At 52.4% G+C, this 12,942-nt stretch overlaps 1 protein-coding gene across 2 annotated transcripts in view; it reads left to right on the forward strand.

Annotated features, from left to right (window-relative positions):
- The window catches only part of ptpn18 (protein tyrosine phosphatase non-receptor type 18), a 47,408-nt gene that overhangs the window by 5,089 nt on the left and 29,377 nt on the right, over window positions 1–12,942 (forward strand). For both annotated transcript variants that reach the window (XM_034171874.1, XM_034171873.1), the window contains exon 2: window positions 5,884–5,992. In XM_034171874.1, the coding sequence (XP_034027765.1) occupies window positions 5,884–5,992 (109 nt within the window). The remainder of the gene's footprint in view (window positions 1–5,883; window positions 5,993–12,942) is intronic.

The raw sequence follows: 12,942 nt of genomic DNA on the forward strand, positions 1-12,942 counted from the left end.
GGGAGATTCCAAGCAGCAGGACCAGAAAAGGAAAATGCTCGTTCACCAAGTTCAGTGTGAAACTTTGGAACAGTCAACAAAATATCATCATAAACTATCATCCTCCCAGATGTAAGAGCAAGGACGGACTTACAGCTGAACATGGACCAGGATGTGAGTCTGGGCTTGAATGTGCACCAGGGTGTGAGTCTGGGTTTGAAGGTGGACCAGGGTGTGAGTCTGGGCTTAAACGTGGACCAGGGTGTGAGTCTGGGCTTGAACGTGGACCATGGTGCGAGTCTGGGTTTGAACAGGGTCCAGGGTGTGAGTTTGGGTTTTTTCAACATGGACCAGGGTGTGAGTTTGCCTTTGAACATGGACCAGGGTGTGAGTCTGGGCTTGAACGTGGACCAGGGTGTGAGTCTGGGTTTGAAGGTGGACCAGGGTGTGAGTCTGGGCTTGAACGTGGACCATGGTGTGAGTCTGGGTTTGAACAGGGTCCAGGGTGTGAGTTTGGGTTTTTTCAACATGGACCAGCATGTGAGTTTTCCTTTGAACATGGACCAGGGTGTGAATCTGGGCTTGAACGTGTACCAGGGTGTGAGTCTGGGTTTGAAGGTGGACCAGGGTGTGAGTCTGGGCTTGAACGTGGACCAGGGTGTGAGTCTGGGTTTGAACAGGGTCCAGGGTGTGAGTTTGGGTTTTTTCAACGTGGACCAGGGTGTGAGTTTGCCTTTGAACGTGGACCAGGGTGTGAGTCTGGGCTTGCACGTGAACGAGGGTGTGAGTCTGGGTTTGAAGGTGGACAAGGGTGTGAGTCTGGCTTTGAACGTGGATCAGGGTGTGAGTCTGGGTTTTTTTCAATGTGGACCAGGGTGTGAGTTTGGATTTGAACGTGGACCATCAGGGTGTGAGTCTGGGTTTTTTTCAATGAGGACCAGGGTGTGAGTCTGGCTTTGAACGTGGACCAGGGTGTGAGTCTGGGCTTGAACGTGGACCAGGGTGTGAGCCTGTGTTTGAACGGGGACCATGGTGTGACTCTGGGCTTGAACGTGGACCACTGTGTGAGTCGGGGTTTGAATGTGGACCACGGTGTGAGTCTGGGTTTGATCAGGGTCCAGGGTGCGAGCTTGGGCTTTTTCCAATGTGGAACACGGTGTGAGTCTGGCTTTGAACATGGACCAGGGTGTGAGTCTGGGTTTTTTTCAACGTGGACCAGGGTGTGAGTCTGGGATTGAACAGGGTCCAGGGTGTGAGTTTGGGTTTTTTTCAACGTGGACCAGGGTGTGAGTCTGCTTTTGAACATGGACCAGGATGTGAGTCTGGGTTTGAAGGTGGACCAGGGTGTGAGTCTGGGCTTGAACGTGGACCAGGGTGTGAGTCTGGTCTTGAACGTGGACCAGGGTGTGAGTCTGGGTTTGAAGGTGGACCAGGGTGTGAGTCTGGCTTTGAACGTGGACCAGGGTGTGAGTCTGGGCTTGAACGTGGACCAGGGTGTGAGCCTGTGTTTGAACGGGGACCACGGTGTGAGTCGGGGTTTGAACGTGGAATACGGTGTGAGTCTGGCTTTGAACATGGACCAGGGTGTGAGTCTGGGTTTTTTTCAACGTGGACCAGGGTGTGAGTCTGGGATTGAACAGGGTCCAGGGTGTGAGTTTGGGTTTTTTTCAACATGGACCAGGGTGTGAGTCTGCTTTTGAACATGGACCAGGGTGTGAGTCTGGGTTTGAAGGTGGACCAGGGTGTGAGTCTGGGCTTGAACGTGGACCAGGGTGTGAGTCTGGGTTTGAAGGTGGACCTGGGTGTGAGTCTGGGCTTGAACGTGGACCAGGGTGTGAGTCTGGGTTTGAAGGTGGACCTGGGTGTGAGTCTGGCTTTGAACGTGGACCAGGGTGTGAGTCTGGGCTTGAACGTGGACCAGGGTGTGAGCCTGTGTTTGAACGGGGACCACGGTGTGAGTCTGGGCTTGAACGTGGACCACTGTGTGAGTCGGGGTTTGAACGTGGAACACGGTGTGAGTCTGGCTTTGAACATGGACCAGGGTGTGAGTCTGGGTTTTTTTCAATGTGGACCAGGGTGTGAGTCTGGGATTGAACAGGGTCCAGGGTGTGAGTTTGGGTTTTTTTCAACATGGACCAGGGTGTGAGTCTGCTTTTGAACATGGACCAGGGTGTGAGTCTGGGTTTGAAGGTGGACCAGGGTGTGAGTCTGGGCTTGAACGTGGACCAGGGTGTGAGTCTGGGTTTGAAGGTGGACCAGGGTGTGAGTCTGGCTTTGAACGTGGACCAGGGTGTGAGTCTGGGCTTGAAAAGTGGACCATGGTGTGAGTCTGGGTTTGAAGGTGGACCAGGGTGTGAGTCTGGCTTTGAACGTGGACCAGGGTGTGAGTCTGGGCTTGAACGTGGACCATCAGGGTGTGAGCCTGGGTTTTTTTCAATGTGGACCAGGGTGTGAGTCTTGGTGTTTTTCAACGTGGACCAGGGTGTGAGTCTGGGCTTGAACGTGGACCAGGGTGTGAGTATGGGTTTTTTTCATTGTGAACCAGGGTGTGAGTCTGGGTGTTTTTCAACGTGGACCAGCGTGTGAGTCTGGCTTTGAACGTGGACCAATATGGTGTGAGTTTGGTCTTCCTGTGGTAAACGCTGCTCAGAGGTGAACACATGCAGCAGATAGAAGCAGGAGGAACGTTGTCTCAACCAGTTTTTTTCACTGGTTTCTAAAATTCAAAACCCAGCTGAGGTTTCATTGTTTTTCAAAAGTTTTCAGGATGAAGTCAAAGATCATCAGTAAAAATGCTCAAATTCAGTTTTGGTCTGATGTGAGGGAGATCAGTTTGTTTTTGTTGTGTGGGCCGCTGAAGAGGAGGTACTGCTGGCCCACCACCACCAGATGGCGCCCTGCTTGAAGTGCGGGCTTCAAGCACGAGAGGGCGTCATAGCAACCGGGAGTGACAGCTGTTACTCGTCATCAGCACCAGCTGTCACTCATCCACATCACCACCACCTTAAAGGCCGGACTGCAACTCCACCTCCCCGCCGAGAAATCAGCTACCTTGGAGGTAATTTCTCTGCTACACTTAACGCTGACTAATAGTCTGAACTTCTTTGCAGCCGTTTTCCTGTGGTGATGCCTTATCTGTGGGATTGGCGTTTGGTGTGATCAGCGACAGCTTCGCTTCACACCCCAACTAGATAAGTGGTTAGACAGGAGCTGCACGAGTGTGTGACTGGAGGTGGAGGTGCTCCCACCCAAAAGAACACAGACTGTGGGATTACTGAGTGTGCGTACTCACACTCACCTGTGCTGTTTCTGTTCTCTGCCAGCAGTGCCAGGTCTGACAGCTGGAGACGGTGACCACCTGGGGACTCAGGACTTGGCGGCTCCGGTGTTCTTCAGATCCGTTGGCGGTGAGGGCCGTGTTGGATCCGGCTCGGTTCTGGACGGGCGTCTCCTATCCTCAAGCCTGCCCACACGTCACCCAATGTGTAATTGACTGTAGTTCCAAACTTGTTGTTGTCTGTATTCCGTTGTGCACAATTTACAACATTAAATTGTTACTGTTTGGCTTATCCATTGCCCGTTCTTTTACGCCCCCTGTTGTGGGTCCGTGTTCCTACACTTTCACAACAGTTTTCTTTATATTCGAAAATAGCATGGTTTTAATTTTGTTCAAATTCAATAGAGGTTTCAGTTCAGATGACGGAACAGACTGCAGACGTTCATCAGGCTGAGCAGCAGTTGCACTGTAACTATAAATGACAGCATCATCAGTGTAAAAAATGAAAGCATGCATTTGAAACTACTGACCTGTTATTTATATAAACGGTAAATAACGCTGGTCCCAAGACAGAGCCCTGAGGTAACGTGCAGCTCACGAGATTAGAGAATAGAGACTTTATTTGTCATTTGTACTCGCACGCAGTGTTTGGGTACTTTAGAATTCTTGTGCAGAGCCCTCGAGTAAATAAATATTAAAAAGTATAAAAAAGATCATCATCAAGTCTCAGGTTAATGGGGATAGTTAACAGCTGGTACTGCACACTTTGTATTCCAACACAGTGGATGTTGCACAGATAATAAAGTGTAAATTACACATGTGGCTCAAACAGATATTACACCAGTGACTGTTATTCGAAAGGAATAAAATACTGCACATTAGGTTACAGTTAAGTGATAAATGTTGCCCAGTGGGTTTTGGTTGCGAACACTTTGTTACTCTGAGTTCAGATAGGCCATCAGTCTGACTGTGTGATGATGCTGTGAGCTGTGTGTTTGGGCCTGAGGAGGAAATGGGTGGGGTGGTGGGGGTCCCTGATCATGTGCTCTGCCCTCTTTTTCCGTCGTTGTCTGTAAATTGAGTCCATAGATGGAAGTTCAGTTCTGATCATTTTCTCAGTTGTTTTTGCATCTCTCAGGAGAGCCTTCCTCTCTGCCTGAGTGGGTGCCATACCACACCGAGATGCCCGCGGTGAGGAGACTCTGTGTGAGGCGACGGCGGCTCCGCCCGGCCTTCCTGAGCCGTCTGATGAAGTGCAGCAGCTTCTGAGCTTTTTTCACAGCGGCTGCAGTGTTTGCAGACCAGCTCAGATCAGATGACACATGAAGGCCGAGGAACTTGTCGCTGTCCGCTCTCACCACGTCAGTGCCCCCTGGTGGTGAGGGGGTGCAGCTGAGGGGCTTTCCTCCTGAAGTCAGTGATGATTTCTGTTGTCTTTCCTACATTGAGAAGGAGGTCGTTTTCCTCTCCGTAGGCACGTGTGCCATCAACCACCGCCCTGTTGGAGAGTCTGTGTTAAGTCAAATCTGGCGTAGAAGCTGTTGAGACAGTCTGACAGGGTGTTGTCATGACCTCTGTGTCCGCGTTTCTCCTGCAGTCAGTGACTGATCAGATTCCCTGCCACATACTGTGCGTGTTGTCCACGTAGAAGCCTTCATGCTTTTGGGAATCTGCCCTTTTAGCTGCTCTGATGGTTTTACACAGCTCGTAACGGGCCCACTTATGAAAAGATTTCCAAATTATCAAATTTCACATACTGAGTTCTCTCAGAGAGGTCGTAATTAAAGAACGCACAAAATATCTGAAAGGTCAGTAACTGCGAACATGAAGGAGAAAAGCAGATAAAAGTCAGGTGACAACAGGAGTGCAGTTTGCAGAAACTAAAGCTGAGTGATGGGCCATCAACAGGAAGCTCCTCTGCTGCAAAATTCCACTGATGACCATGAGGATGTTTTGATATATCAGCTGATAGAGGCCTTTCACAAACATATCAACATTATTTTTGCAGATATCAAAACTTTTCTTTTACCAAAGAAACAATGCAGAAAAACACTCTGGCTTGTGGAAATAATGTCATTATGTAGTTTGTCCAGCAGAGGTTGCTCTGCCAACTTTGTTTGCAATGCTGTCAAATATGGCTGGGACCCCATCACCCCCTGGTCACATCAGCTACAAGAGACAGAGGCAAAGCGAACAGCTGCATTCATTTTCAGGTAGAGTGGACATATTACTGCCAGCTAGGTGGGGCTAAAATAGACAAAAAAGTCTAAGCAGTGAATGAAGGCAGCATGATGTATGTCAGTTGGTTGGTAGTTATATTTACAGTTATTCATAATAAAGTTTGTGTTTAAACTGTAAAACTTCAAACCTCAGTTACAGACTCGCTCGCCGAACCTGGATGTGGACACTTTGTGCTGCTACACATTAACTGACTGCCTGCACACACTGATGCATTAAGTGATGTGTGTGTGTGTGTGTGTGTGTGTGTGTGTGTGTGTGTGTGTGTGTGTGTGTGTGTGTGTGTGTGTGTGTGTGTGTGTGCGTGCATGCAATGGGTGCTGCATTCAGTGACGTGTGTTTGTGATACACAGGTGTTATGTTCACTGACCTGTATGTGTGTTGGACAGGTGCTGCATTCACAGACGTGTGCGTTAAAGAGAGATCTGGCTCTGACCTGTGAGGCTGGAGCTCTGAAAGAAAACGTCAAGAAGAACAGATACAAGGACATCCTTCCATGTATGAACTCTCATCCTTCTCTGTGTCCTTGCGTCCTTTCTACTGTGTGTTCTTCCTTTGTTCCTTGTTGGGGTGTCTGGACAGCCTGAGGAAAATGGGACGTTCAAGACATTGTTCAGAAGAACAGCGTAGTTTGATTAAAAAGTTGATTGGAGAGGGGAAAACTTATACGCAGGTGCAAAAAATTATAGGCTGTTCATCTACAATGATCTCCAATGCTTTAAAATGTGTTGTGAAAGTGTAGTGACACAGACCCACAACAGGGGGCGCAAATGAACGGACAATAGAAGAAGTTAAATTTGAACACTTTACTGTTGTGAATGCCACAACTACACACAGCAGATTATTGAATGAATACAAAGTTAATTGATAAAGGTGTCGTGTGGGCAGGCTTGACGATAGGAGACGTCCGTCTGGAGAAGAACCGGAACCACACGATTTCCTCCGCCACCGAACCAGGAGGATACTGGAGCCGCCAGGTCCCGAGTCCCCCAGGTGGCCACCGTCTCCGCGTGTCGGATCTGGTACTGCTGGCGAAGAGCAAAAAACAGTCAAGTGTGGGTGTGTGTACACCCCGTAACAAGGATGATGGTTATTCCACCTCCACCTCTAATCACACGCTCGTGCAGCTCCTGTCTAACTACTTATCTGGCGGAAAGCAGAGTGAAGCAGTCGCAGCCTACGCCGATCCTTCGGGAAGACAGCTGCAACAATGTATCTACTGAAATCAACGTAGGAATACTCAGGCTGAGAGTGTTACCTCCTTAGAAGAACGATATCTCGGCGAAGTGGTGGAGGTGTCATCCTGCTCTTATTTGGGATGAGGCGCAGATGATTGGTGACAGCTGTCATAGCCGATGAGTGACACCTGTCAACCCGGCCGCTCTTGGGAGGTGGCAGCGCCCTCTCGTGCCTGAAGCCCGCACTTCACACAGGGCGCCCTCTGGTGGTGGGCCAGCAGTACCTCCTCTTCTGGCGGCCCACACAACAGGACCCCCCCTCAACGGGCGCCTCCTGGCGCCTGACCAGGCTTGTCCAGGTGGCGACGGTAAAAATCGGCCAGGAGGGCCGGGTCCAGCATGAAGCTCCTCTTCACCCAGGAGCGTTCTTCGGGTCCATACCCCTCCCAGTCCACCAAATACTGGAAACCCCGGCCCATTCGGCGGACGTCCAGGAGCCGGCGCACTGTCCAAGCCGGCTCCCCGTCGATGATACGGGCAGGAGGTGGCGCCAGACCGGGTGTACAGAGGGGTGAGGTGTGATGTGGTTTCAATCTCGACACATGGAATACCGGATGGATCCGCAGTGAGGCCGGGAGTTGGAGCCTCACTGCGGCGGGACTGAGGACCTTGAGGATCTTGTAGGGTCCAATGTACCGGTCCTTAAGTTTGGGGGAATCAACCTGGAGGGGGATGTCCCTTGTGGATAGCCACACCTCCTGCCCGGGCCGATATGCGGGGGCCGGGGACCATCGACGGTCTGCATGGGTCTTTGCCCTTGTCCGGGCCCTCAACAAGGCCGAACGGGCGGTGCGCCACACCCGACGGCATCTCCGCAGGTGGGCCTAGACTGAGGGCACACCGACCTCTCCCTCCACCACAGGAAACAAAGGGGGCTGGTACCCCAGACACACCTCAAACGGGGAGAGGCAGGTGGCAGAGGACACTTGGCTGTTATGCGCATACTCGATCCAGGCCAGGTGTTCACTCCAAGCCGTCGGGTGTGCAGATGTGGTACAGCGCAGGGCCTGCTCCAGCTCTTGATTAGCCCGTTCTGCCTGTCGGTTGGTCTGAGGGTGATACCCAGACGAGAGACACACGGTGGCCCCCAGCTCCCGGCAGAAACTTCTCCAAACCTGCGAGGAAAACTGGGGACCACGATCTGAGACGATGTCTGTTGGTATCCCATGCAGACGTATGACATGGTGGACTAGGAGATCCGCTGTCTCCTGGGCCGACGGGAAGTGGGCCGCCTTGGAGAACCGGTCCACTATCGTGAGGATGGTGGTGTGCCCCCGGGACGGCGGGAGGCCCGTGACGAAATCCAGACCAATGTGGGACCAGGGGCGATGAGGCACAGGAAGCAGCTGAAGGAGTCCCTGCGCCTTTTGGTGGTCCGCCTTGCCCCTGGCGCAGGTGGTGCAGGCCTGAATGTAAGCCCGGACGTCAGCCTCCAGGGACACCCACCAGAAGCGCTGCCGGACCACTGCCACGGTCCTACGCACCCCTGGGTGGCAGGAGAGCTTGGACCCGTGACAGAAGTCCAGGACGGCAGCCCTGGCCTCTGGTGGGACGTACAGTCTGTTCTTTGGCCCTGTTCCGGGGTCCGGGCTCCGTGCCAGGGCCTCCCGGATGGTCTTCTCCACGTCCCAGGTAAGGGTGGCCACAATAGTGGACTCCGGTACGATGGGTTCCGGTGGATCCGACAGCTCGGTTTTGACTTCATTGTCATGCACGCGGGACAAGGCATCCAACCTCTGGTTCTTGGTCCCGGGGCGGTAGGTGATCCGGAAGTCAAAACGGCCGAAGAACAGTGACCAGCGGGCTTGCCTGGGGTTCAGCCGCCTGGCGGTCCTGATATACTCCAGGTTCCGGTGGTCAGTAAAAACCGTGAATGGCACTGACGCTCCCTCCAACAGATGTCTCCACTCCTCAAGAGCCTCTTTCACCGCTAGGAGTTCTTGATTGCCCTCGTCATAGTTCCGTTCTGCTGGGGTCAACCTGCGGGAGAAATAGGCACACGGGTGAAGGACCTTATTGGTCTCTCCACTCTGGGATAGCACGGCTCCTATCCCTGAGTCAGAGGCGTCCACTTCAACCACAAACTGGCGACTGGGATCGGGCTGCACCAGAACTGGTGCAGTCGAAAACCGGCGTTTCAACTCCCTAAACGCGGCTTCGCACCGATCCGACCAGGTGAAGGGGACTTTTGTGGAGGTCAGGGCTGTCAGGGGGCTAACTACCTGACTATACCCCTTGATGAACCTCCTGTAAAAATTTGCAAAGCCGAGGAACTGTTGCAGCTTCCTACGGCTCGTAGGTTGGGGCCAGTCTCTCACCGCCGCGACCTTGGCCGGATCCGGGGCGACGGAGTTGGAGGAGATTATGAACCCCAGGAAGGACAAAGAGGTGCGGTGAAACTCACACTTCTCGCCCTTCACAAACAGCCGGTTCTCCAACAACCGCTGCAGGACCTGACGTACATGCCGTACATGAGTCTCAGGGTCCGGAGAAAAAATGAGTATATCGTCCAGATATACGAAGACGAATCGGTGCAGGAAGTCCCGCAAGACGTCATTTACCAAAGCTTGGAACGTCGCGGGCGCGTTAGTGAGGCCGAACGGCATGACCAGGTACTCAAAATGACCTAACGGGGTGTTGAATGCTGTCTTCCATTCGTCTCCCTTCCGGACCCGAACTAGGTGATATGCGTTCCTAAGATCCAGCTTTGTGAATATTTTGGCTCCATGCAGGGGGGTGAACACCGAATCTAACAAAGGCAACGGGTATCGGTTGCGAACCGTGATCTCGTTCAGCCCCCGATAATCAATGCATGGACGAAGACCGCCATCATTCTTGCCCACAAAAAAGAAACCTGCTGTCATCGGGGAGGTGGAGTTCCGGATCAACCCGGCAGCTAAGGAGTCCCGGATGTAGGTCTCCATCGATTCGCGCTCAGGTCGCGAGAGGTTGTACAGCCTGCTGGACGGGAACTCCGCGCCTGGAATCAAATCGATGGCACAATCGTACGGACGGTGCGGGGGAAGGGTGAGTGCCAGATCCTTGCTGAAAACGTCAGCAAGATCGTGGTACTCAACCGGCACCGCCGACAGATTGGGAGGGACTTTGACCTGTTCCTTAGCCTGGGAACCGGGAGGGACCGAGGATCCTAAACACACCCGATGGCAGGTCTCGCTCCACTGAACCACCACCCCGGACGGCCAATCAATCCGGGGATTGTGTTTTAACATCCATGGGAACCCCAGAATCACACAGGAGGTAGAGGGAGTCACAAAAAACTCTATCTCCTCCCGATGATTCCCTGACACCACCAGAGTTACTGGTAGTGTCGTGTGTGTGATTAAAGGGAGTAGGGTGCCATCTAGTGCTCACACCTGCAATGGTGAAGGAAGCGCCACCAGAGGGAGCCCTACCTCCCTGGCCCATCTGCTGTCTAGCAGATTCCCTTCTGACCCTGTGTCTACCAGTGCTGGGGCCTGAAGGGTTAAATCCCCGCTAAGGATTGTAACTGGGAGTCGTGTGGAAATATGTGTGTGTCCCACGTGAATTTCTTGGCCCACCCTAAGCCCAGTTTCTAGGGGCGGGCGTTGGTGTTTAACCGTTCGGGGCAGTCTCTCAATTGGTGCTCAATTGAGCCGCAAACAAAACACGCCCCGCGGGGAAGCCTCCTCTGTCTATTCGGTGGTCTGAATGTGGCCCTGCTCGTGTCCATAGCTTCGTCAGCAGGGGGAGCTGTAGCCACACGGGGCGTAGATGCCATGGAGCGTGGGAAGGGCGGACCTTTTTCGCCCCTCGTCTCGTTCCAGACGGCGTTCCTCCAATCGATTGTCTAACTGTATAACGAGGTCGATAAGCCCATCTAATTCCCGCGGTTCGTCCTTGGCCACCAGGTGCTCCTTCAGGACCGACGACAGTCCGTTTACGAAGGCGGCGTGGAGCGCAGCGTTATTCCAGCCGGACCTCGCAGCCGCAATGCGGAAGTCGACTGCATAAGCGGCTGCGCTCCGTCGTCCCTGTCATTGACAGCAGCACAGTTGAAGCGGTCTCTCCCCTGTTAGGGTGATCAAACACGGTTTTAAACTCCCTCACAAACCCAGTGTACGTATGAAGGAGCCATGAATTTTGCTCCCAAAGCGCCGTAGCCCAAGCGCGTGCCTCTCCTCGAAGCAGATTAATCACATAAGCTACTTTACTAGCATCAGATGCGTACATGACGGGACGTTGTGCAAAGACGAGCGAACACTGCATAAGAAAGTCCGCGCACGTCTCCACACAACCTCCGTACGGCTCTGGGGGGCTTATGTATGCTTCAGGGGATGGTGGGAGGGGTTGTTGAACGACCACTGGAACATTTATATCCTGCACAGGGTCGGCAGGAGGAGGAGCTGCAGCAGCGCCCTGAGCGCTCGCTGCCACCTGTGCGGAGAGAGCCTCCACCCTGCGGTTCAGGAGGATGTTTTGCTCGGTCATCTGATCCAACCAAGCCGTAAAGGCGGTGAGGATGTGCTGCAACTCACCAATCACGCCTCCTGTAGACGCCTGTGCACCCTGCTCTCCCATTGGCCGTTCAACTGCTGGGCGACGCCCCTCGGAGTCCATGATGCTGGCCGAGATATCCTGTTGTGAAAGTGTAGTGACACGGACCCACAACAGGTGGCGCAAATGAACGGACAATAGAAGAAGTTAAATTTGAACACTTTACTGTTGTGAATGCCACAACTACACACAGCAGATTATTGAATGAATACAAAGTTAATTGATAAAGGTGTCGTGTGGGCAGGCTTGACGATAGGAGACGTCCGTCTGGAGAAGAACCGGAACCACACGATTTCCTCCGCCACCGAACCAGGAGGATACTGGAGCCGCCAGGTCCCGAGTCCCCCAGGTGGCCACCGTCTCCGCGTGTTGGATCTGGTACTGCTGGCGAAGAGCAAAAAACAGTCAAGTGTGGGTGTGTGTACACCCTGTAACAAGGATGGTGGTTATTCCACCTCCACCTCTAATCACACGCTCGTGCAGCTCCCGTCTAACTACTTATCTGGCGGAAAGCAGAGCGAAGCAGTCGCAGCCTACGCCGATCCTTCGGGAAGACAGCTGCAACAATGTATCTACTGAAATCAATGTAGGAATACTCAGGCTGAGAGTGTTACCTCCTTAGAAGAACGATATCTCGGCGAAGTGGTGGAGGTGTCGTCCTGCTCTTATTTGGGATGAGGCGCAGATGATTGGTGACAGCTGTCATAGCCGATGAGTGACAGCTGTCAACCCGGCCGCTCTTGGGAGGTGGCAGCGCCCTCTCGTGCCTGAAGCCCGCACTTCAGACAGGGCGCCCTCTGGTGGTGGGCCAGCAGTACCTCCTCTTCTGGTGGCCCACACAACAAAATGGACAAAAAAAAAAAAAAAAACAGAGACGTGTGGAAGAAAATGGAAAACAACCATCAAAATGGATAGAAGAATAACCAGAATGGCAAAGGCTCACCCATTGATCAGCTCCAGGATGATCAAAGACAGTCTGGAGTTACCTGTAAGTGCTGTGACAGTTAGAAGACACCTGTGTGAAGTTAATTTATTTGCAAGAATCCCCCACAAAGTCCCTCTGTTAAATAAAAGACATGTGCAGAAGAGGTTACAATTTGCCAAAAAACACATCAACTGGCCTAAAGAGAAATGGAGGAATATTTTGTGGACTGATGAGAGTAAAATTTGTTATGTGTCGGACGCAGCCCGGAGAACCGACCAGCGTTTGAAGGACCCAGTATAAAATAAGCAGAGCACGGTACAAAGGATAACAGAGTTTAATAAACATAACAGTGATGTGATAAATATAAAAGTTCGCGGTCTGGTGTGGTGGATTGCGGTGCGCTCCCAGCAGCGCTAACAGTCCGGAGCCAGAACCAGTTCGGACCCAAGGACCCCGCCGACACCCCCCAGGTGGCCGCGACAAACCGAGTCTGTGAATGAAGAAATCATCTTGTGAGTCCACACTCAACACACAGAGAGAACGCTCAAAAGGTGTACAAACAGCAAACACTTCCTGGCTTAATTACTAATCAGCTTCCCACCCTGCAGGCATGCAACATCCTGTTCACAAACTCACTGCAGTGGAAGCTAATTAAAACGACTAACATAACAGCTCAATATAACAAGGTGTGAGGGACACCACATTTACTGACTGTATAAATGTTAGTCACAAAATCTAACGTACCTCAG

The sequence above is a fragment of the Thalassophryne amazonica genome, chromosome 6, assembly GCF_902500255.1.
Source record: "Thalassophryne amazonica chromosome 6, fThaAma1.1, whole genome shotgun sequence".
Classification (NCBI taxonomy): domain Eukaryota; kingdom Metazoa; phylum Chordata; class Actinopteri; order Batrachoidiformes; family Batrachoididae; genus Thalassophryne; species Thalassophryne amazonica.